Source organism: Bacillus rossius, chromosome 7 (assembly GCF_032445375.1).
Source record: "Bacillus rossius redtenbacheri isolate Brsri chromosome 7, Brsri_v3, whole genome shotgun sequence".
Lineage (NCBI taxonomy): Eukaryota > Metazoa > Arthropoda > Insecta > Phasmatodea > Bacillidae > Bacillus > Bacillus rossius.
The window spans coordinates 50,442,113-50,468,910 of record NC_086335.1 but is presented as its reverse complement, the minus strand read 5'-3'; the positions used below and the strand labels follow the sequence as shown (position 1 = coordinate 50,468,910).

The window sequence follows — 26,798 nt, the reverse complement described above, 5'->3', positions numbered from 1 at the left end:
CTATCGATTTCATGCTTATAAAACATTAGTGTGAAATAGTTACAGTGAATATATATAGCGTATTTTATATTTTGTATATAAAATATTAGCTGTTACGTACACGCATTCACGTACAACACACGGATGTGTCCACGAGACAGCCACACTTTTGTTTTTGTATTATGTTGGTAGACCGTTGGTGTCTAGCATGTGTAACGTGTAGAGACCCGTGAAATTCGCGGGTTCATTCCGTGTTATGCTAAAATTCAAATAATTATACCTTTAGTGTTGCTTCTGTCATTGGTTCACTGTTGATCTGGAGGACTGAGGGCCAATTAGAGACCCATCACTCGTAGAAGTGGTGTCGAACCACAGGCCAGCACCCAGTCGAGACGACTCGCAAGTCAGCAGCCAAATGAACAGTTTGGCGTTTTTCCCGAGTGCGTAGAGGATATCGGAGTCTATCCTGGAGGTCGTTGGACCCGCGAATTTCACGGGTCCCTACTAATGTGTAAAGTTAGTTAGTTGTAGCTTGCCGGAAGCAGCAGCGGGGAGTGGCGCTGACCGCAGAGCGGGCGCTGGGCGGGCGTCGGGACGCCGGGGCGAGAGGCGGCCATGCGCCTGGCCTCGCGCCGCGCCGGGCTGCTGACGCGCGGGTTCGGCGCCGTGGTGCTGCTGATGGTGGCGGCGTGGACCGCGCCCGCCGCCTTCCAGACGCCGTCTCCGCGCCGGGCGCTGCCCTTCCAGGCGGCCTACTTCTTCGACCACCGCCGCTCGCCCGCCTACGAGGCCGCCTACTGCTTCCAGGTCAGCCCGTCGCCGCGTCCCACACGGAACCAGTAACTAGTGTCTTCCGAACCGCGTGACAAGCAAGCTCACCCGCTACCTAAGATCGGTCCGCGCAGTGGCGTAGCCAGGATTTGTGTATGGGGAGTGTTAAGAAGCATGCCTTCCCCCCCCCCCCCCCTTCCGTATTAAAGCGGCGGGTCCGGGGGTCCTCCCCCGGGAAAATTTGGATTTTAAGGTGTAAAATAGTGCTATTTTAGCAGTTTTCGGTTCTTAAATTTATTTATTGTAATGGTAAAATTTTTATTAATTTTAATATGAAATTTGTTCGAGTGATGAATAAGAAATTAATTAAAGATTTGGCTCTAAAAGGGGCAGGGGGTTTAACCCATAAACCCCCTCCCCCCTGGGTACGCCCCTGGGTCCGTGCACTTATTCGTCATTTGCGTTTCCCGACTGAACGCAACAACCCCGGAGTCGTAAGTCAGGCGTCTGGAAGTTATAGCTTGCTTGCTTAAACCCAATACGCACAATGCCTTCTGTTATACCCATGGGCATAAAAGTGGATATGACAGTTCGTACAGCATACCTAAAATGATAAAAGTTTGCCAGCCAACGCAGTTGCCATGCGTATCGGGGGTAGGAATAATAATGTTGCTGTCCTTTCAACCAAACACTAAAATATGTGCGAAAATTAAAGCCGTTTATTCTAAAATTGTCTAACCTAATGAACGGTTTTTTTAATTTTTTATCTTCTACACATCGCTTGTAAAAAAAATTATAACAAGTTGCTTTAGTATTTAAAAAAAAATACAGTGGGTTTTAGACTTAACGAGATTGAATTTTTCTTGTTAGGTTAGTTTGAAAATCTATACCTAAATATAAAATTGAAAGGGTATAAGGGTATTCGGGTTTGATTTAATAAAGTTCATTTGTAATATATTCATAATTAGACAGCCCTTTCGTCCCACGTTCCTTAGTCTCCGAATTCTCGAAGTCGCTCATAATTTTGCGATGACTCCAATCAGCAGGGTCAAGCATTTTTTGATAAAACATTTCCAGACCAGCTGTTTGTTAAAACTTTGTAGCATTGTTCATTTTTCGTAATTGGATGTGTATATTTCAAGTGCGTGTCTATTGTTAGCAAACCAAACACAGCAGCCAACCTGTGTGAAAGCAGACACGTTCTCAATGGCCCGGCTTGCAGGCGGTTGCCAATAAGGGAACAGTCGCTGCACTGTTAATTTTATTTTTTAAATGGAACAGAAATATCCATATAAAAAATTACAGATAGTTATAAATTTGTAAATTTACTTGAAAACAACTGTATCACTAAAAAATTTTTTTAGCAGTATACTGGGTTCGTATTATTACCAGGGTATTTATGCATTGTGTTGTCCTAGTACCTATAAAAGTTAAAAGTTAGTTGTAAACCGTTCAGTGAATAGTTATGTAGTATTAAATGCGTACATAAATAAGCATAATAAAACAAAAAAGGTTCAGTTGTTGAATATTCTATCATCTTTTCCATGGCTTAAAAAAATTATTCTTGTATAAACAGTAATTAAAATACAAAAATATGGGCCAATTTTTGTATGAAAGACTTATTATTCTCGAAAAACATATTAAATGTATAAAGAACATAGCCATGTGTTGTTAAAAATTTGCAATGTATTTCGTGTAGTATTTCAAAATATTACTTGGCAACTGGTTTCGCAAAGGAATCTTTTGTAAAAGTATTTAAAAAAAAATATTTTTCTGAGTAGCGAGGTGATGCCTGCTATTGCAGTCTGAATATCGATCAGATTATTTGGCGGGAAAGACTTGCCCCTGCTAATCAGTGGAACTGATAAGAGTTTTCACGCGTAGGAATAACTGTTCTGTTTTTGAAATTTTAAATTAATTATAGTCTGGATAATTATTTCGCACTTATTTTATCAGATACTGACGTAAAATTAATGACATAATGATTATGTTAGTCTGACATAATTATGAAATCCTTTAAGTGGACTTTACATACCAATGATATAGTAATGATTTTTTTTTTTAAGTCGACAAAAGTAAGCTTTAAGTATGAAACCTGGAATGACACACTCGATATTCAATCTGTGGCGGTGCAAACGCGCGGTCGCAGGTGGCGAGCGCGACTCTGATCGCCGGCATGGTGGTGAGCTACGACACGACCACCGCGGCCTTCCTCATCCACGCCGCGGGGCAGCTGCAGGTGCTGAAGTGCTCGCTCCGGGGCCTGCGCGGGGCCGCGCTCGCTCCGGGGCCGCGGCGCCGCCTGCTCGCCGACTGCGTCCGTCACCACGACGCCGTCACCGCGTGAGGCCGCAGCACACACGCTCAACACACATAACAAATTGGTTGTCTGTAAAGTCGGTTTACGGACGATAGTTTAATGTGAAAACGTCATAACAAAACATTGATGAAATGATTGCATACTTTTATGAATAAAATTGAATCATTTTTATTGAATTATCACTATTTTGTATGGATACAAAGAAGGAGTGAAATTAAATCTACAATTTAATTGATAAATTTACTTTTATTTGCACTCATTAATTCAAATATGTTTATTACTTTAACGAACAGATTATTTTAACTATAACTTTTATACATGTTTGCTATTGAACTTCTTCCAATCTGTGTTATTCTGTTAAGGATAGGACGATGATAGGAAAAGTAGGAAACGAATGGGAGTATTTCATGTTTAATGTGCCTCGAAAAAGTCAAATCGATGGTTGTTCCAATCTAGTGGAAGAGAGATAGATGCGGCGCAAGCGTACAATGAGCGTAACGGGACACGGCGTAACGGGACAATGTGCGTAACGGGACATTGTTTCGTGCGTGCAGCCGGCGTTCATCGATTTATTAGACTTTGTCACGTCAAAAACTTTTAAATGCCCGTTTACTAACCACGCAAAGCACAGAGACATAACGCAAACATCGGCCAACTTACCGCCTTCCATATTATTCGAAGTATTCCAAATCTTTTCAAAATGCAGACGTTATGTTGTTATACCAATAGTTACTTCACATTTTCACTCAAAATTTTATACAGTGAAATAATACAACAATTTAAAATAAATTTTTGATGATTTAGAATTTTTTTATGATAAACTTGAACTAAAAATATAATCCATGTAAGTAAATTAGTTTTCTACTATTATGCAAGTGGTATGAATGGAGACATTTTTGGAACTTTCATGCTTTATAAACGACCGAGTTTCGTTGGTTGCGTTTTGCTTTGTGGCAGGGTTAGGTTCCTTGCATAGTTTATAAACTAGGCCTGAAGCATGAACCACAACAGCGAGATGTACGCGACGCGAATAAAACTATTCTTCTAGTCATAACGTTTGATACATCTCTGACGTCATAGCGACAGAATACGCCGGCGCGACAGACACTCCGATCAGAAAGTTGTTCTATTTCCACCGCGTAGTGGGCGCGACGTTACTGGAACGAGCGTCAGAATTTGGAATTACAAAGTTGGTTGGCCTATTTCATTGTTATTTTTTCAAAGGTTAGGTTGGTAAAATTTAACTGTGAACTCTTTTAAATGTGTCACGACAGTGATATTTCAAATGAATGTTAATTTCGAATTAAATATATTTCTCTGAAACAGTTTGATTGAAAAGAAAAAGACTATAAGCATTTATGGTTGTCATACGTTTGGTGCGTGTGTAATGGCAAAAAAAAACATATTTATTACTTTAATGTTTCTATTTTTATTTTGTCGCTGGAGTAAAAATAGATCACGTGTTTGCAATAACGCGATTTTTTTTTGCTGTCTCATCGCTAACTTCGCGTCACGCACGTCGCGCTGTTGCGATTCCAGTGTAAGCCCGCAGCTTCCTCCCATAGAATCATGACGAGGAAGGTCCATAGACTAATGCCGAGGCCAAATGCACAGGTAAGCTGTGTAGATCTGAATTTATTAGTCCAACACTGTTCGGCTATTCCCGAATAAAACCGCCAGCAAATGTGTAATAGTGGATACAGGTTGTCTCGTTGCTCAGGCCAGAGACTCACTGCACTTCCATCGCATCAATATTTTTAGATTATGTTCCGTTATATTAAAATATTTGATGAGTAAACAAAAATATTAGAGTATATTACATTTAATAACTTTAAAAATGCTGCTCAGTTCGAGTACCTACAATTTTAAAGATGTATTGGCAAATCGGAAGACAATTATGGCCTAAAACTCAGAAGACAAAGAATTTTTATATATAATCATTAGTTCATAGCTTTTTACACTAAAAGTTTTTATTTATTTAAGGAGGATTAGGCCCCGCCATCCGGATTTTTTTATTCTTCAGATTTTAGCTAAAATTCAGATTTTTAACTATTTATCCCAATTTTTGCATGTCAAGGCATAAATAATATCTCGCAGACCTTCATCATCTTGTTGCGACCACATATTTACTAACAGGCTCTAGTCTGTAAGCTCTACGAGGAAGAAACTTAATTTTTCACGCGGGTGACTACAACTTTCATGACAATCACACCAGATTACAAGTGTTGACTTTTACAAGCAGCCAAAGCTAAGTCCTATGCCATGCCCGACCAGAAAAATTAGCACGGTAGCTTTATTGTAAGCCGTATCAAAATTTTTGAAATTGCAAAATGGAGAGGCCTAATCCCACTTAAGGGAGCATTTAGACTTTTTTTTTTTGCAAAATATAACAAATCAATATATTCGTAAATCTGGCTTACTGAAACCTTCAATAATCCCATTTTTAAATGGCTAGTAGCATTTTATAATTCACATTCTCTTCTAGTCTTGAATTTCTTACTTCACTGGTAATTTTCATTTATCTATAGACAATTTCTTCGATGATGACAGCGGGAGATCTATCTAATCCCCATACCCACCCCTTTGCCAACCAGAAATATCACTCTTTTGTTACTAAACACCCATACATTTAATCATAGGCTGAAAAAAAAGTTTTCTACTACGAGATTTCTGTTGTTTTTGTTTAGCTGAAAACACGAAAAAAATAGAAAATTAAGCATTTGCAGAAGTACACATTTAGCTTTATTTTACTTGTTTTGTATGTTTATACATGTAGAATATCGTTTATAAGCATGAATATAAATAAAATTGTTTTTCAACTCATTTACCAATTACAACCTCGCATCTTCATTTACAGGTTTGTAAAGGAATTGGACAATGTTTACCACCCCTTCATGATGATGCAGTTTCTGTACAGTGTGTTTATAATCGCCCTAAGTGTTTTCCTAGCCACAGAGGTGAGTTAACAACCACATTTACGTAGGTTAGTTATTTTAATAATTGTGTAAAAAGTAGGCTCTATGGTTTCTACAAAATATTTTGCGTATTATCACCATGCTAAGTAATTTTTAGTGACCAAAAAAAGGGTGTTTATTGATCTAAAAACATTAAATTAATCTTATTTATCTTTAAAACTAATAGACTACGTAAGAGAGTTTTAAATACCAATTTTTAAAAGTAAAGCGAAATAATAGTTGAATGCTTCAAGTAACCTATCTATTCTACAAAACATAAATACCTACGTTTAAAGTGAAGGTTATAAGTTTTTCAATAAAAAAAATACATTTTTTTAATGTCCGTGATATTTACGAATTTTTTTAGCTATATGGAGTGTGTCTAACTTGAACTTTCTGCTGCGGGTAAGAACATAACCACATTTATAAATGTTATACGTGCCATAGCTGACCATTTGGACGATGTCTTCCGACACTTACAAGCTTATGTTTGGTGATTTTGCATGTATGTGTGTATAGTTTGCTAATGTATGTCAAGGGCGTACCCAGCTTAAAAAAATAAGTGGAAGAGGGGTGGAGGGATTTTCGGGAATTCGTCAGAAGAGGGGCATTTTTCGTAATTCAACCCCCTTCATGGGAGAAAAGGGTTCATGATGCCATAAAATAATAATCAATAATATAAGAGAAGAATATAATTTAAAAGTTACACATTTTCTCTAAATACATGTTCTTTCTCCCTGTTTAAATTCTTACGCTTCTGTGTTTAGTACCTATACATCGTTGTTTAAGTGTATAAAATGCTAGAATAACTAATACAAGTTTATTTCATTTTGAATTTACCGTGTATAATATGTTCAGGTAAATGAGAAGTGTAAGTGAGGCGTTATTAAATAAAGGATGAATTTTAATTTTCTGACTCATCGACTATAACCGCTTAATGCAATCTTCTGATCACATCACAGTAGCCTATACGAAATTGGAGCCTCATGCCAATACGTAGGTCATAATTTGCTACGTAGTACAGAGATAAAGACTTTTAGTTTGGGATCTATCATCTATCGCATATTTGGTATTTAATGTAGACTACCTTCATGTTTTGGAAAAATTATTATGCTGACGCATGTAACTGTTCTATTGACTGAAATATTCACGAACATTATGTTGCGAAATGCTTTGTAGATATGTCAACAGTTGGAGTTATTATCTCAAAACAGGGAAAGGTTTTAAGTCTATTTGTTTATAATTTGTTCAACTGAACCTGCAGATTCATTGCAAGAAAATGAAATAATTGTATTTACAGTAAACACTCGGGAATTTTTTAAAAATAGTTTGACGTCTAAAACAGCTAACTAATAGTAAACAATTTGACTAACCAATATATATATCATTAATAGACACATATTTATAATTGTGTGTGTGGGTGTGCTTGATACATGTTATAAATTTGGTATAACTATTATATTAAAATTACTATTTTAGTTTTATAAATCGCACCAATAATCTGTTTTTTATTTCATTAAGAAGTTACTTTAGCTAGCAAATAAACCTAAATATAAATTTGAAACAAATGATCTCCTGAAAATTACAAATTTGTGGGGTATTTTTCATGTGAATAACCATCTACTATTTTTTTAATGATTTGTTAAACAAGTTCGTTCTCACACATGATTCATTCAGTATATTAAATGTATGTTCCCTCCAGTGCGATGAACTGTGTAATGTTGCAGAGCTCAACCAATACCAGCGACTTGTTTAAGTTCATGGCGTTGGTGCTTGCTTCGTCTTCGGAGCTGTTTTTGTTCTGCAGATACGGAGACGCCATAATTCAGCTGGTGATTACTATGTTAAAACTCTCAGCATCACTTCCTTTTCGATCAAATATATATATATCTCCCTCTCAACACAGAAAATGTTTTTTTTCTGTTTTTATTAAATATTTTTTTTTTTAGAAACCAATTGCCAGTAAATAGTTTGTAACACTACAAGAAAGATATTGTAACTTTGTACAACACATGACTAGGTTATTTTTGCACATATGAAATACTGAGTATATTCTTACAAAAATTGGCGTTTAATTTAATATTTTAATTGATGTTTTAATCAAGCATATTTTTTTAACCATAGAAAAGACAGTGAAATATTCAATAATTTGACTTTATTTTGTTGTTTTTTGCTTCTTAACGCGCGTAGTCAACACTGGAAAGCTATTCAGGGAATGGTTTAACAAATAACTTTAATTACTGGAGGTACTGGGACAACACAAAGTATAAATTTCCGTGTAATAATCCGAACCCAGTATTACTGCGAACACTATTTGGCAGTGATAAAGTTGTTTTCAAATTGTACAAATTTACAAATGTCTGTAATTTTACATGAATATTTATGTTATATTTAAAAAAAAACATTTACTGTGTATCGGCTATTTATAAAAATATTACTTGAAATTTCGTTTCACTTGATTAGGATCAAAAGTTGAATCAGCCTTAAAATACCCAGTGTTATCTTCAGTGGTATTGTCTGGCTAGCCTTGAATTTGATGGCCAAATACGAAAAATAATAGTTGGAACTTAACATTTATTTTGTGGTATTTTTTCAGTAATACCAAAATAAAATTAGATCTTTTAAAAAAAAATTTTCTGCGAGTGTGACGCTGCGCGTCACAAGTAGTTAGTTCGGGAAGGCACTTTGCACAGTTTATAACAGCAAATCCCTTTGGAACACCTACTTGTTCAGCTATGTTGCACTGAATACCGCAGTAACAATGTTCGCACAGAGCGGGGAAGTGGCGACAGAAGCCTACAGCATGGAGTGGTACGAGGAAGACGAGGAGTTCAAGGCCATGGTGCTCATGATGATCACGAGAGCGCAAAAACCCGCCAAGCTCACTGCATTCCGCTACAAGGATATATCGCTGGAAACTTACGGAGCGGTGGGTATATATCGTGCTTTGTTTTACACCTACCTCTGCATACTGTGATGTGCATACGGTGTCAAACTTAACCAACAATTTAAAAACTCGGGGGAAAAAAACCCAAGGGAAAATATGTTTATAACTGTTTAATTTCATTAGAACAGGTTACTCTGGATAATATTAACGTCCCCTTTCTTCGGTCTGTAAACTTAAAAACACGTAAAATGACTCGCGCTCTAAGAAAAACTTAAACCCACGACCCCAGTTTAAGAACTTGGAACACGTCGACCGAGTCTTTCACGTTGCGAAAAAATTCCAAATTCAACTCTAAATTTACGTTGTAATTTTTTTAGTACTCTATAACAGTTTTTGTTTTATAAATGTAGAATTTTATTTTTACTTTAAAACTATTTTAATATTTATTGATAAGGAATTTATATTTTACATTTAAAGAATTATGAACTTATTTGCAATGTGTTTCGTTTATGTTGCAGCTTCTGAATTCATCCTACACGTATTTTGCGTTGTTAAAGGAACTCAAGTGAATGGAAGAACCTCGTATGCCTAATTGTCGCGTGATATCGCATATTAGCCACACAGCAAGTATACGTAGGTAAATATACAATAACAAACGTTACAAAACATTTATAGCTACACACATTTACTTGAAGACCGATAAAAAGTTGAGTCAGTGTCTGGAATTTTTCAATGATATTATTTGAAGTCCTAATGATAACGACCACCCATCTGGATAACATTATTTATATCACAGTGAATTTTTACGCTCATTAATTGCTGATATGTGTTAACATATTTGTCTGGTAATTGCATGATTCTTCCTAGCAAGCTTTTAAATCGAACTTTTTATCATTTACCTGCTACATTTACCTTCATTTTGTTTTGCTAACCAAAGTTACTTCAATTTAACTTCAAAACAGTCACTCCATGGATCTTCATGCATCCGTGTGAACAGAAAAAAATGTACACTTTTCCCGGTATGGAGAACCAATATTGTCCTAAGGCTTGCCTGGGTTTTAGCACGACACACGCAAAGAGCTATCGGCGGTCGATAACACGGATTCGAAAACCAATTATCTGAAAATCTCTGATGTATTTAACGTACGTGTGAGAACTTCGCTCTGAAAACGATTTGCAGCGACGTGAAAAGAGCGCGAGGGAATCAAAGAGATTCGATTAACGAAACCAAGCACGTGAAGTGAATCCCGTCGCTAAAATCCAATTGGCAACACAAATGCTGGAACACTTGAAATGTAAAAACACAGATGGAAATCCGTCCAGCTGAATTAATAAACTTTACTTTTTCATTCTTTGAATTCATGAAAAAAATAAAAAATAAAAATAAAAATGAGTTGAACTTTTGACCTGGCTGCTAAATCGTAATTTCAATCTATGGTAGGAACTTTACTTGTCGTTATAGTAAATAGATAGATTATTTCTTAAATAGTACGATACTAAGATAAGATACTTGATGATAAATCAATATCGTTGGGCACACCATCGATAATTATACATACGTAGTCTCAACCCAGAAGCCAGAATGCTTTACTTATTTTTTCTTGTTTTCTTCATAAAATAATTTCATTGTATGGTTCCTTGACAAAATGAGCTCATATTCATGAGGAAAATAAATGCTTCTTTTTGAAGAACTGCTTTTTTAGATATCTTAGTTGCTTTTTATAAATTAAAATAAAGTAAAAGAATGAGCGAATAAAACTTGTTTTCCGATCAAATTTGTATTTTAAAAATTAATTAATTTTATGGTTTTTTTATTTATTGTATATCTTTGATTTTGTATGTATTTGTTTACGCAAGTCTGTGTTCAAAATTTTTAAATCTATTCTATTTTTAAAATGTGTGTCGTATATAATTTTACATCTGTACTAAGAAATCAGTCATTTATATTTTCATGTCCTTTCATGTTATATAACAATACTGTAATATTGTAACATTTTCCACTGGGTATAAATAAATGTTGTAAAATAATTACACAAAAATATTGTCTATCAGTAAGCTTCACAGCTCAGGACTGCGAACAACTGATTTTTTTTTTAACTTTTAATTAAAGTCTTCTATGAAAACATCTTTGCGGTACATAGTAAAAAATAATAGACATGATTAAAGGATAAAGATATCACTTGAGTACAAAAAATTATATAAATTTTCATCAAAGTGATCTAGAAACAATTTCATAAGCAGGACACTCTGATATAATTATTTTTTCCCAATGTAAGCAAACTTATTCATTAAAGATTTACACAGAAAGATGCTGAACAGTTATAATTAGAGACCGGAAAAATTCGCGGATTGATGTTGTGATAAGCTGAAATTGAACTAATTGTACCTTTGTACTGCTTTTACTATTGGCTTACAGTTAATATTGATGACTCTGGGCCAGTGAGAAGTCTTAAACAAAAAAAAGTATCAAATCACAAGTTACCAAGTCATCAGCCAATTAACAAGAAAAATTTGCCAGAATATGCGTAAGATTGCGGAGTCCATCCATTGAATCGACGAAATTTCCCAGTCTCTAGTTATAATTAGGGCAGGAATAATTCGCTGTTTCGATGCCCTTCAGGATAGACTATACAGTCCTGTATATACCAAGAAAAATAACGCCAGTTAATTGGTTGCTGACCTGCGAGTCGTCTCTACTGGTTTGCCTGTGATTCGATAGTTCTTTGGTTGAGGGTTTCTCATTGGCCTAGAGCCGTGGAGACGAACACTGAGCTAATAGGAAAATCAGCTTAAAGGTATAATTATTGGAATTCCAGCGCATCACGAAAAGAATCCGCGAATTTTTCCGGTCTCTAGTTATAATTTTCTTTTACCATAAACCCATTTTTTTTCTTGGACATTAGATCACTCTGCCACCGAACGCTTAAGTTAACTGATGAGACGCAGCATCTTTGACTTTGAAATGTCCATCACCATCACTGATGTTTATGGATTCTCTTCTTGAGATCCATTCAAACAAAATGTGTTTCAACAACAAGCAAAGCGCCCTTTTAGAAACGCCCTGCCCCTACCCCCCTTCCTAACCCCCACCCCCCAAGGTTTGTTTTGCGGGTGATTTTTCTTTTTTGTTGTTTTATCTGGCAGCCTCGATAAGTGGACCAAACGTAAAAGCACTTCCGGACAAGGGATACATCCTGAGGCGCAGTCGGAGGGCGCTCCCGGGGAATCAGTAGTCCACTCCGACCTCCTGCAGGCTGTCGGTCAGCGAGCTCAGAGGGCGTCCATTGCAGCAGCTACCCAGGGCCGGCGCGTCCGTACAGGCGAACTAGGCAACCGCCTAGGGCGCCAAGTAGTTGGGGGCGGCGCAGCACGACACACAACAGCTCATATATAATATGTTTAACGATTAGTGAAACTAGATGAAAATGGATTTTTGTAACAGTTTGGAATGTTTATATTGAATATAAGTAATTATTTAAAGTCCACGGTGACCTGTTTATGATTTGTAATAAGTAAAAAAGTAAAAAAAAACACAAGCCTGCTTACATTTGATTGTTGACAATATTAGGCTTACATGATGTATTTTGAGGCAAGGAAAATGTTTTTGTGGTGTCCGGCCCGGGGGGAGGGCGGGGGGGGGGATTAAGGTTTTTTCGCCTAGGGCGCCCATTTACCTTGCACCGGCCCTGCAGCTACCATGGTTACCATAGCCGGGCGCATGCGCACAGCGATCCAGGGACGTCTTCGGCGACCGCTGCTCAAAGCAGCCTGCGGCAACAGCAGTGACAGAGCGCAATGGCGTGTCTCACTGCTACAAGATCAGAAAAAAAAAAGTTCTTATTTGGATACAGGTTGGACAGATGGCCACTATACCACGTGGTTAGTTCGACACTCCAAAAAAAATTTAAAAAATAGTGAGAAAGTCTTTCATTGCTTGCCAGTGATGTGTGAACATCTACCCTCGGTAACAAGCAAATGCATGGGTTCTCCTGTTGTTCATTTTGCAAATAAAGTTATAACACGAAGCTTGGAAACGAAATTAGGAATTGTAGTTATTTTAAATAATGCCGAGCGTGATAAATATACTGATCAGTAAAATATTCGCGTTTCATGTACATAGCAAAATTTCTGGACGCGAATCGCTCATTTACTTTTATATATTTCCCCCTTCCGACAAGCTAGAATACGCTGTCTGAATCATAAACGTTGCCTGCCACCATCACCCACAGATGGCAGCACGAAACAAGCGAAAATTTTAAACTATTAAAAATGGTTCCGATAAAATCAAAAAAAGACTTGGTTTAATCCTGAACCCCGGTTTAGGAACTGATTTTTGACAAGTAATTATATTGAAGTTAGGTCCATCTTGTTAAAAATCACGAAACAGTTAAAAACCAGAGTTTCTGCACACGCTAGATGTTATACTTCTATGGCATCACTAAAACCTTAAATATTTCAAAATACATATTTTAAAACTAAGTATGAGTTTATGTATATATTTTTTGCTTTAATGACTGAAATCATTATGTAAATAATTACTTCTAGAAAACATTAACCTTATTGAGCTGATCCAACATTATTATTATATTACAAATTATTTATTTAAGTTAATTTAAAAAAAAAAGCTTTTCAATTATGAGATTTTAACCGCGCACCTTGAAGTTGACAAGCACACGCTCTACCGCTGCGTTAGAAGCCTCTTATTAATTTATAAGGACATTATGTATTACAATAATTGCAATTATAGTCTTCTTAGGTATTTTAAAACTTGTGATTTATTTTTACTTTAACTATTTTAGTTTGCCAAACATATTAAATGGTAGTTTCACTATCATAAAGTTTCATTTGGCACACCAATACGTTTGATATGTCCCCTAATGTTAACGAAACTGAATATATACGGGTTTATGTTGTTACACGTTGGTCCGCCAGCTTTGTGACACATTTTCGTGCATCGACTTCCGTTCCATTTTCACGAGATTACTCCTACCAAATGCCGTATACCGAGAACTAAGATGTTTACACTGTCACGACCTTGACCTACTTCCACGGTCAAGGCCGAAAACAATTCCCCACACGCATGCTACCAAGAGGGAAAATAACTAGGGGCAGGAAATTTTCACGAAAAAATCTGAACGCCTACTAGACTGCAACAAGGTATACTCACACCAGCGGTTTCTTCCTTGTGATTGGCAGCCGTCTGTGAGAGAAGTCGTTTCCTTGTTTGCACGAGCCACTAAGGACGAGTTTGCTTCCACACTGCATTAGTGTGATTGGTTGTTGTAACAATCGACATGCACCTGAAAGTAACTCACCCAATCACGAAACACAGACGATGCTACAGTGTTTTAACTTCCAGCTACTCTCGGGATCTTTTCGCGAAATTTTCATGGCCCTACAAATAACACAGCTGCCCGAAACAATCTGTCTACACTCACATCCCCGAAGCCTGAATTGTGTTCTGCAGTCATATTTTTATTTAATGTAATTATTTATACAAATTAAGTTAAGTTTTACTTTTCAGGATACTGTTCAACGGTTACAAGCATTTTATGAAAAGGAGGGGGGGGGGGACAGACCTATTCTATTGGATTATATTATATAATATATGCAGACACTATGTTTTCGCAGCTTATACAACACTGATATACATTTCCTTCATCTCAAGGATAAATATTTATAACTTTCAGGATTGTTTTGAATTATTATACAACATTTTTAAAGAAAACATTAGTTTAAATTAATAAATAAGTATTTCAAGTTATATAGACGGATCAAGAGCTAAAACAAACCATTGCCATTAATCAAGAAAGCTGATTTGGTCAGTGTAGGCCAATTATTTTCTAGTCCCGAAATAACGGGGAAAATGTCCGAAATAAATAGCTACCGGTAACGCTTTTGACAGGCACACTAATTAGCTTTTTTTTCCGCCAGCCCTCAGCTCCTATACGGCCTTATTATTATTTTACAGAGTTAAAAAAGTATTGTTATGGTTTCATTCAGCCTCGCTTCGTTTTTACAAAATATATTTTTTTCCAACTCACCTTAAAAAAAAAACGCTGGTTTATTACGCTGCCTCACTACCTCGGTCCATGAGAGATATGCGCAAGAATGTTGTTTTTCTCCCGGAGCGTGTGGTCAAATCAAGTGATTACAGATGTGCCGAACCTGAAAAGGTAACAACTAATTGATGAAAAACTATTGAATAAAATTACAATATTTTATTAAAATGCTCTTCATGAATTTCTGCAGTTCTCCGTCCACTTTTCGATGTGTGGACAAACTAAAGAACGACAAAACTTGATTAGTTACAAGATGAAAATTAATACTCAAATTTTGATACTTGAACTGAAAATCAGTATGAATCAGTTATGATTATTTATATTCTTCCTATAACATCGAATTTTTTTCTTCCGTTTTATCTATCATTATATACCAACTACCCTGACAGTCATTACGCATACATCCTTGCCCCTAATAAGATATAAATGTGTACTATAGTACATGTTTGTACCATAAACGTCTGTCCCACACAAAGTCAAGTGGTAGTTTCCTTTGTTGCATAAAAATTTGCAACGATCATAGTACGAAAGATAAAACTAACGTTGTGAATAGTCAATGAAAGGAATTTGGCACTCGAAACACATTAAAAAGAAAACATTTAAGCTAGTAAAATCAAATTGCAGGAAACAGCTTTAAGTAGTTGGGATCTAACACTGGGTATTTTTGTTTTTTTTTGTTTTTTGAACAATAAAAGAGTAAAACAAAAGTAATTTATGTCTAAAAAAAAGTGTTGTATTTATTTCCGTCTGTGGTCTAAATAGTTCAAGGGCTGTTTTAAAATGGTAAAGTTCGTACATTATTCCCCCAAGCAACTTCACATTCGTCTGCTGCAAATCTCATCTTAATGCAATAATTCAGACTATAAAATGGATGGAAGAAGTTGGAGTTAATAACTTAACAAGCGCAATAAAACGCGTACACTCACAAAAAAAGAACCAATATTTTTGAAGATAAAAAAAGAACTCTTGCTTTGTAAAGATTATTACATATCTGTTTTTTTTTTCCCTCCTTCCGTGTGCGGTGAAATTCGCGAAAGCCGCAAGGGTACGAACGACGAGGACAAAATTGAGGGAAAATGCCCCCCCCCCCCCCGGGTCACCCTGTAATTACCACTCCGCTAATTCCAGCGACGCGGGAAGCGCCGGTCGTTAACTCGGCAATAACGGGCGGAGACGGATATTTCAGTTATGTCTTGCTCGCGACTCAGCTCGGCGATAAAAATTGAAAAAAGAACGAGGTGGAAAAAAAAAACAGAACGAGAAACTTTTTACGTACCCTATTGAGTAGCTACGAATATTACTTTTTTGACCTACAATATTCATTTTTGTTTGTTTCACAATGTGACAATTATTAGCGAACCGTCAGTATTAGGTTTTGCGTGAGTATATGAGACATTGCTGATAAAAATACAGGAGACATAAACCTAATGACACCATTTTGGTTTAAACAGTTTCTTCACCATAATAATCTTGTATTCTTTAATACGTAAACAAATTTTTGCGTTAGTTAGGGCGGTATTATTTTAGTTATGGACGCGGCAGTAGGCTGAAAATCACTTGACAGAAGAGACTAGACCGAAAGGCTCTAGACCAAAAGTCATTTAGCAGAAAGGCACTAGACCAAAAGTCACTAGACCGAGATACACTGGACCGAAAGCACAAAAAAAAACCCTAAACCAAAAGTAGTTTATTCGAAATTTCGGTCAAATGACTTTCGATGTGTATCTGCTACTCTTTCAGTTACATTAAAACCCAAAAAGGATTACAATACTTACTACCAATCAATTCACTTTAGAAACTTATTCTTCGTTAACCTTTTCAGTCTGTTCGTCAACTGAAGTAGACATTTTATATTAAACTTTGGATGTGTGGATAATGGTGTACCTCCTAGTCCAGATCATACTTAATGGCTGTGAAATAAATAAATAATATTATAAGTAGCATATAATGACCGCGTCAGGCGTAAAGTATTTCTTATCGGACTATGATTTTGATGGTTGCTAGCCAGTCGTAAGGATTCGGCCATCTTCGAACGTTTCCGCCGGTCGTTGCTTATGATCAGGACCTCGTCGACCATCTTCTGTAACATTCTGCTTTTCATCCGCAATCCTGTCCGATGGTTCGCTTGCTGTGCTTGTGTCGGCTGCGAGGAGCACTACCGACGTGAATAGTCATATTTTATATTTTCCTCGGTATTGGATACTTCTACTGTAAAAATAGTTTTATGTTAGTACGTATGGTGATTCCTTAAATATTTAAATAAGTTTAAATACATTCGGAGTTGGGAGGATTCAAACCCACATCCTTCAAATAAGCAAACGGAGTTTTAAACACTCAGCAACTGAGTCGGCTGTCGGCCTCCGTAGTCCAGTCGACAAAGCTAGCGGACTACGATGCGGAGGCTCTGGGTTCAAATCCCGGGTAAGTAATTGATGTAATTTGTGTTTTAATACATCAACAACCACAACTACAATTTCACAATTACTCGGGGTGGAATAAAAATACAACATTATGGGAGAGGGGGATGATTGACACACTGGTGACATCCTAAACTTGCCAGTTTACCGCCCATTAAAAAATAGATCATTTACGTGAGAAGTTTATCAGTGCAAACCAGCCATAATTTCAAACATTAACCACTCGGATCTCTGGATAGGAAAATATACGCCTTTGACCGCACCGCCATCGAGAAATTTACCAGACCAAGAATTAAATAAGGTATTTTTTTATATAACACACATATTAGGAAACCTATTATTATTATTATTATTATTATTATTATTATTATTATTATTTAATTTTGAAGGAATAATAGAATCACCTACTACAGGACGTTGTCACCACCTTTATTTTCAATACTCGCTAACATGAGCGCTAGTTAAATCATCATCAGCTATAGGGAGCTGCCGCCAAATAGTTTTCAGTAATCGATACAAAGAGTGCTAGTGTCACGTAGTACATTTTCTAGATTGCGCTGCAGTCATATTAGTTTAATTTTTACCTGCTAGAGTACTAATCAAAAGACCGTCAAGTCATCCACCATCTTGCCAACCGTCTTGGCCGCCATCTTGAAATTCTGTAATTATTAAGCTAGAAATTTGGGGAAAATTCTTAAAAAAAGTAATTTATTAAAATTATGATTGATTCGATCGATATCCATCCTCGGTTCAATCCTTGTTTCATTCATAAAAGTAAAAGGTAAAAGTACTAACTTAATTAAAATTACCATAAAAGGATTAAGTTCAAAAATACAACAACAAAATTTCAAATAAAAAAAAAATTATTACATAAGTAGTAGTATAGCTTGGCCGGTCCTGAAACAGGCCTCAGGCGGTGGAGCCGAGAGCCGGCTCCGCCATATTGGATTGTGACGTCACAGCGGCCAGCTTGGATGGTTGTGACCTTGACCTTTGACCTTGACCTTGAATTTGATCCTCAAAAATCGCCAAAATCCGCCAAAATTGGGCAAAATTTGCCCAAAATTCCTCAAAAATCGCCAAAATTTCCATTTCTGTGGAAAAAAGTTCCGCCAAAAAATCTCAAAAAATTCCACAAATTAAAAATTTCTCATTTCGAGGGAAAAATTTCCCGTTTCGAGGGAAAAATTCCCGTTTTTAGTCCTTAAAAATCCCAGCGGCTGAAAATTCCTAAAACTGGCTTAAGCATCCTTAACTCAAGCCTCAGTTAAGCCATTTCTAGGAATAAGGATACCATGGCCGCCATCTTGAATTATGACGTCATCGTTGCAATTTCCATTACGGCCGCCATCTTTAAATTTATTATCCGATTTTAATGAAAAAAAATTTAAAATTCATAAAACAAATTAAATAATAAAATTTTTAATAAAATATTTAAAAAACAAACATTTACGACACGGAGCTCGGAGTCCTCGGTTCGAACCCGACGAGTGCAAAAAAAATAAAAATGGCGACCGATCCTTCCCCCGAGGTGGCTGCAGGCATAATGACTCCCACCACTTTTTATCATCATCTAGTATGACGTCATGGCCACCATCTTGTCTTCGATGCTGGAAGCCATCATCATTGTATCGTCGGCTAGAGTGCGCCGATGACATGTTAGTTTAATTCGTATCCGCAAGAGTGCAGTAATCATTTATTACTGTGACATCCGCCATCTTGTCATTTGGCCGCCATCTTGAAAATCCGTAATTATTTAGCTATAAATTCGGGAAAAGTTCCAAAATTCATTAAATAAATCACTCATTAATTTACATATTGATTCGATCGATTCCCGTCCTCGGTTCGATACCCGATCGTTGCAATAATGTTTAATCTTATGTAAAAAAAATAATTTAAATAAACCATGTTCAACATTCTTAAAGAGACTTTAAATCCTCTACTACCACCATCCTATCAGACATCAAGACCACCATATTGGAAATGTGTAATTTTAATGCTAAAGATCCGGGAAAAAGTTCATAAATCATTAAATAAATTTCCGATCAATATACTGATTAATTAGATCGACTAAGATCCTTGGTACGATCTAGGATGATGCAAAAAAAATTAAATATATCATCAATTTAACATAATAGTAACAGGTTCGAGGAATTAAACACCGCAAGTTCTTTTACAAACATAATATTTATTACATAATTTCTATTCTACTACAGGATCACTTACGAAAGCCAACAATCTTATAATCATTTAGTTCCGCAGCGGTGTGAAATGACTAATTCTTAGCTCCAATCGGTTTATACTAGACAGAGTCCAGACAGAACCTTTACAGACATAGTCCACCTCTTATTGACAGAGTTTCTGAATACCGTTTTTAACAGTTTGCTTCACATCGTTAGAACTGTAAATTACTGCAGCAGATGTCTTGAATGCACACTTCTTCACTTCGTCATCGAACGGATATGGCTTTCCATATATACAGTCCAACCACAAGTTATATTTCAAAGGTCCGTTTGTTGCTACATCATCAGTAAGCTGATTGATTATCTTCTGTCTGATATCGTCAAGAAAATTACAAATGTCCTTCGACTCACCGAACGTATTTAGATAATAGTAGTCTTTCAACGTTCCACGAAATGCAGACTGCGCCAAGTAGAAGCCATTATCGTTCACTTGTAATGCTACGAACACAGTCTTAGGTTTAGTTCCATGTTCAGACGTCATAACAATCGGTTGCTGGGCATCTGTTTTTTTGGTTGTACGCTTTCGTGTCTCCAATCTAAAGCGAGGAGTCGAAATGTCGGCAGGTAGTTCAGCAGTAGGAGCACAGGCTCCACCTTTATATTTTTTCGCATGATGTCGCAAACTGTCAATTCGAGTAAACCATTTAAGGCACTCATCACATCGAAACTTCATGCGAGAAGGATTCTTCGCGCATTTGCTCCGCTCATGTCTTCGTGCATCATGGTAAAATGCGAACGACGTATCACAGTAGCTGCAAGGATACCGTGGTGATGAAGACGATCCTTTCAGACCCGATCCAGATACAGGCGTTGCAACAGTAGTACCATTTCCAGGCATTCTCTTATGCACATCGATGCATCGTTGTTGCGCCGAAACCTTTACTTTCTGCCGCACAGCAGGACCTTTGCATGCCTTCATGTGCGTTTTCATATTATCTTTTCTGGCAAACTGCTTATGACATTTCTCACAAACAAACATTTTACGATATAGGTTCTTGGCACATTCGCTCCTCTCGTGTCGCCGAGCATTGCTGTTGTTTGAGAAAATCTTGTCACAGTAACAGCACCGATGTTCGCTAGTTGTCAAATCAGCATCCATTGAAGTCTCCATCGAGGTCGTATCGTCGATCGTCGTGGTTTCCTGCACATCCAGCTCAGTAGTCATTAAGCTATCTTCTGCTGGTGGTATCACATCTGTTGAAATCTCCTCCAATGTTGACATCGTCGTCGTTGCCAACGGGATCTGCTCCACCATTGTCGTCGCTGTCGTCAAGGTTCCCGTAGACGATGATACAACGTCCATCGAGTTCGGCGTTAAAGTAGGTAAATATGCCATCGAGTTCTCAAGAACAGGTAATTACGCGACTTATTCACCAGATGAAATAATCTAGGTGATCCTTACACCGTCGACGACAGTAACAAACTGAGCGACCTGCTGTCTAGGACTCGCTTATATACATGCACCGGATGGAATAATACGCAAGTCAAATCAAGAACCACTTACTATAATACCAGAGTCAAAACAACATTAAAAATAGAAGGACCATCAACGAAAAGGCAGCACATTTGGAAGCACCGACAACGAAAAGGCAGCACCGACAACGAAAAGGCAGCACCGACAACGAAAAGGCAGCACATTTGGAAGCACCGACAACGAAAAGGCAGCACCGACAACGAAAAGGCAGCACATTTGGAAGCACCGACAACGAAAAGGCAGCAGCGACAACGAAAAGGCAGCACATTTGGAAGCACCGACAACGAAAAGGCAGCACCGACAACGAAAAGGCAGCACATTTGGAAGCACCGACAACGAAAAGGCAGCACCGACAACGAAAAGGCAGCACATTTGGAAGCACCGACAAAGAAAAGGCAGCACCGCCAACGAAAAGGAAGCACATTTGGAAGCACCGACAAAGAAATGGCAGCACCGCCAACGAAAAGGAAGCACATTTGGAAGCACCGACAACGAAAAGGCAGCACCGCCAAAAGAAAAGACAGCACATTTGGAAGCACCGACAACGAAAAGGAAGCACCATCAACGAAAAGGCCGCACCGCCAACGAAAAGGAAGCACATTTGGAAGCACCGGCAAAGAAAAGGCAGCACCGCCCACGAAAAGGAAGCACATTTGGAAGCACCGACAAAGAAAAGGCAGCACCGCCAACGAAAAGGAAGCACATTTGGAAGCACCGACAACGAAAAGGCAGCACCATCGACGAAAAGGAAGCACATTAATTTGTCATTGACTGCAATATTCATTGGTTCCAATATTCATTGGCTCCAATATTCATTGGCTCCAATATTCAATGGCTCCAATATTCATTGACTCCAATATTCATTGGCTCCATCAGTCATTGACACCTACAGTCTTTTGGTTCCAAAAGTCTTTTGGCCCCAAATATATTAGGCTAGAATTCTTCGAGTCTAAGAGACTATGAGACCACATGGCTACGAGTCTAAAATGATCTAGCTGGTTACGAGTTATACATGGCTTGCGAGGCTACAGAGCTACGAAGTTTCTAGTACACAGGTTTACATGACTGCGAGGATACAGGACTACAAGTCTGCAAGAGTACTTGACTACGAAGGTACTCGTCTACATGACTCCAGTTACCGCATCTGTCCTCGACAGAATTTCCTCTTTTGCTCCAACTGCTCCATCAGCATTATGTTATAAGATTACAAGGCCTCTTGCTTACGTAGCTTCAAGTCTACGAGCCTCCAATGCATCATGACTACGAGACTACGAGCCATGAGGTTACGAGTCTATGCGATTGCGAGTCTTCTAGGTTACGTGATCGCGAGGCTATAGGACTACGAAGCTTCCAGAACGCATGGTTACGAGACTGCGAGGCTACAATTCTACGAGGTCCCAAGACATCCTGGCTACGCGACTACGAGCCATGAGGTTACGAGACTACGTGACTACGAATCTTCAAGTTTACGAGACTGCGAGGCTACAGAGCTACGAAGCCTCTAGAAAACGAGTTTACGTGACTGCGTGGATACAGGAATACAAGTTTGCATGAGTTCTTGACTACGAAGCTACTCGTCTACAAGGCTCCAATTGACACATCTGTCTTCGATGGAATTTTCTCTTTTGCTACATCTACGCCATCAGCATTATGTTATAAGATTACAAAGCTACTTGCTTACGTAGCTTCAAGTCTACGAGGCTCCAATACATCATGACTAAGAGACTACGAGCCATGAGGTTACGAGACTATGCGATTGCAAGTCTTCAAGGTTACGTCATCGCGAGGCTATAGGACTACGAAGCTTCCAGAACGCATGGTTACGAGAATGCATGACTAATTGGCCGCATGGCTACGAAACTTTATGTCTCTAACTGACTACAATAGCACTATTCAGTGGTGAGAGTTAATTTATTTCATGCAAAGGTACTTGCTGCAAGCAGTTCCGCTTTTCAACATCAGATGACGTCACGTTTTGCTTGCAGGTAAAATAATATTTATTTATTTTATGCGGGATGCGGGTTGTTCACTATCGATCGCATAAGAAGAATGGCATCGATAGTCTTCAAGGAGAAGGAAGTTCGTCCTTCCTGCTAGTGCTTCTCAGATTTCTCACGGTCCGCCATATTGGATTGCGACGTCACGGCTGCCATCTTAGATGGGTGTGACTTTGACCTTTGACCGAAACCGCAGGAATGATCGCAAGCACTCGGATTAATCATCAAAATATTGATAAGAATAATCAGGAGCACACGGAGAAAACCATCATAATATTGGCAAGAATAATCAGGAGCACACAGAGAAAAACGACACACGTTTTCTTTGATATCATAAAATTACAGAAAAAAATATTTAAAAATAAAAATAAATTAATAAAAAATTTAAAATAAAAACAAAAAATACATAAACAGATTCTGCTAGCTTGTAAACTTATCATTGTTGAGCAAAGATAGAGTTCTAGTACAAGCCAGAATTTTATGTATTTTTTGTTTTTATTTTAAATTTTTTATTAATTTATTTTTATTTTTAAATATTTTTTTCTGTAATTTTATGATATCAAAGAAAACGTGTGTCGTTTTTCTCTGTGTGCTCCTGATTATTCTTGCCAATATTATGATGGTTTTCTCCGTGTGCTCCTGATTATTCTTATCAATATTTTGATGATTAATCCGAGTGCTTGCGATCATTCCTGCGGTTTCGGTCAAAGGTCAAAGTCACACCCATCTAAGATGGCAGCCGTGACGTCGCAATCCAATATGGCGGACCGTGAGAAATCTGAGAAGCACTAGCAGGAAGGACGAACTTCCTTCTCCTTGAAGACTATCGATGCCATTCTTCTTATGCGATCGATAGTGAACAACCCGCATCCCGCATAAAATAAATAAATATTATTTTACCTGCAAGCAAAACGTGACGTCATCTGATGTTGAAAAGCGGAACTGCTTGCAGCAAGTACCTTTGCATGAAATAAATTAACTCTCACCACTGAATAGTGCTATTGTAGTCAGTTAGAGACATAAAGTTTCGTAGCCATGCGGCCAATTAGTCATGCATTCTCGTAACCATGCGTTCTGGAAGCTTCGTAGTCCTATAGCCTCGCGATGACGTAACCTTGAAGACTTGCAATCGCATAGTCTCGTAACCTCATGGCTCGTAGTCTCTTAGTCATGATGTATTGGAGCCTCGTAGACTTGAAGCTACGTAAGCAAGTAGCTTTGTAATCTTATAACATAATGCTGATGGCGTAGATGTAGCAAAAGAGAAAATTCCATCGAAGACAGATGTGTCAATTGGAGCCTTGTAGACGAGTAGCTTCGTAGTCAAGAACTCATGCAAACTTGTATTCCTGTATCCACGCAGTCACGTAAACTCGTTTTCTAGAGGCTTCGTAGCTCTGTAGCCTCGCAGTCTCGTAAACTTGAAGATTCGTAGTCACGTAGTCTCGTAACCTCATGGCTCGTAGTCGCGTAGCCAGGATGTCTTGGGACCTCGTAGAATTGTAGCCTCGCAGTCTCGTAACCATGCGTTCTGGAAGCTTCGTAGTCCTATAGCCTCGCGATCACGTAACCTAGAAGACTCGCAATCGCATAGACTCGTAACCTCATGGCTCGTAGTCTCGTAGTCATGATGCATTGGAGGCTCGTAGACTTGAAGCTACGTAAGCAAGAGGCCTTGTAATCTTATAACATAATGCTGATGGAGCAGTTGGAGCAAAAGAGGAAATTCTGTCGAGGACAGATGCGGTAACTGGAGTCATGTAGACGAGTACCTTCGTAGTCAAGTACTCTTGCAGACTTGTAGTCCTGTATCCTCGCAGTCATGTAAACCTGTGTACTAGAAACTTCGTAGCTCTGTAGCCTCGCAAGCCATGTATAACTCGTAACCAGCTAGATCATTTTAGACTCGTAGCCATGTGGTCTCATAGTCTCTTAGACTCGAAGAATTCTAGCCTAATATATTTGGGGCCAAAAGACTTTTGGAACCAAAAGACTGTAGGTGTCAATGACTGATGGAGCCAATGAATATTGGAGTCAATGAATATTGGAGCCATTGAATATTGGAGCCAATGAATATTGGAGCCAATGAATATTGGAACCAATGAATATTGCAGTCAATGACAAATTAATGTGCTTCCTTTTCGTCGATGGTGCTGCCTTTTCGTTGTCGGTGCATCCAAATGTGCTTCCTTTTCGTTGGCGGTGCTGCCTTTTCTTTGTCGGTGCTTCCAAATGTGCTTCCTTTTCGTGGGCGGTGCTGCCTTTTCTTTGCCGGTGCTTCCAAATGTGCTTCCTTTTCGTTGGCGGTGCGGCCTTTTCGTTGATGGTGCTTCCTTTTCGTTGTCGGTGCTTCCAAATGTGCTGTCTTTTCTTTTGGCGGTGCTGTCTTTTCGTTGTCGGTGCTTCCAAATGTGCTTCCTTTTCGTTGGCGGTGCTGCCTTTTCTTTGTCGGTGCTTCCAAATGTGCTTCCTTTTCGTTGGCGGTGCTGCCTTTTCTTTGTCGGTGCTTCCAAATGTGCTGCCTTTTCGTTGTCGGTGCTGCCTTTTCGTTGTTGGTGCTTCCAAATGTGCTGCCTTTTCGTTGTCGGTGCTGCCTTTTCGTTGTCGGTGCTTCCAAATGTGCTGCCTTTTCGTTGTCGCTGCTGCCTTTTCGTTGTCGGTGCTTCCAAATGTGCTGCCTTTTCGTTGTCGGTGCTGCCTTTTCGTTGTCGGTGCTTCCAAATGTGCTGCCTTTTCGTTGTCGGTGCTGCCTTTTCGTTGTCGGTGCTTCCAAATGTGCTGCCTTTTCGTTGTCGGTGCTGCCTTTTCGTTGTCGGTGCTGCCTTTTCGTTGTCGGTGCTTCCAAATGTGCTGCCTTTTCGTTGTCGGTGCTGCCTTTTCGTTGTCGGTGCTTCCAAATGTGCTGCCTTTTCGTTGATGGTCCTTCTATTTTTAATGTTGTTTTGACTCTGGTATTATAGTAAGTGGTTCTTGATTTGACTTGCGTATTATTCCATCCGGTGCATGTATATAAGCGAGTCCTAGACAGCAGGTCGCTCAGTTTGTTACTGTCGTCGACGGTGTAAGGATCACCTAGATTATTTCATCTGGTGAATAAGTCGCGTAATTACCTGTTCTTGAGAACTCGATGGCATATTTACCTACTTTAACGCCGAACTCGATGGACGTTGTATCATCGTCTACGGGAACCTTGACGACAGCGACGACAATGGTGGAGCAGATCCCGTTGGCAACGACGACGATGTCAACATTGGAGGAGATTTCAACAGATGTGATACCACCAGCAGAATATAGCTTAATGACTACTGAGCTGGATGTGCAGGAAACCACGACGATCGACGATACGACCTCGATGGAGACTTCAATGGATGCTGATTTGACAACTAGCGAACATCGGTGCTGTTACTGTGACAAGATTTTCTCAAACAACAGCAATGCTCGGCGACACGAGAGGAGCGAATGTGCCAAGAACCTATATCGTAAAATGTTTGTTTGTGAGAAATGTCATAAGCAGTTTGCCAGAAAAGATAATATGAAAACGCACATGAAGGCATGCAAAGGTCCTGCTGTGCGGCAGAAAGTAAAGGTTTCGGCGCAACAACGATGCATCGATGTGCATAAGAGAATGCCTGGAAATGGTACTACTGTTGCAACGCCTGTATCTGGATCGGGTCTGAAAGGATCGTCTTCATCA

The 26,798-nt window shown here is 38.5% G+C and overlaps 1 protein-coding gene across 2 annotated transcripts; it reads left to right on the top strand.

The window, feature by feature from the left end:
- Nucleotides 1-563: 563 nt before the first annotated feature.
- LOC134534455 (odorant receptor 13a-like) lies at nucleotides 564-12,300 on the top strand. 2 transcript variants are annotated; one of them, XR_010075498.1, is made up of 7 exons: nucleotides 564-786; nucleotides 2,900-3,093; nucleotides 5,928-6,027; nucleotides 7,752-7,856; nucleotides 8,798-8,953; nucleotides 9,430-9,548; nucleotides 12,056-12,300. XR_010075498.1 is itself a non-coding variant. In XM_063372923.1 (6 exons), exons 1-6 carry the CDS (start codon nucleotides 595-597, stop codon nucleotides 9,478-9,480), a joined length of 798 nt encoding a protein of 265 aa, XP_063228993.1. In that variant the 5' UTR covers nucleotides 564-594; the 3' UTR covers nucleotides 9,481-10,601. The 2 variants fall into 2 exon arrangements, 1 of the variants encoding a protein (XP_063228993.1); XM_063372923.1 differs by lacking the exon at nucleotides 12,056-12,300 and having other exon boundaries at nucleotides 9,430-10,601.
- Nucleotides 12,301-26,798: the final 14,498 nt, after the last annotated feature.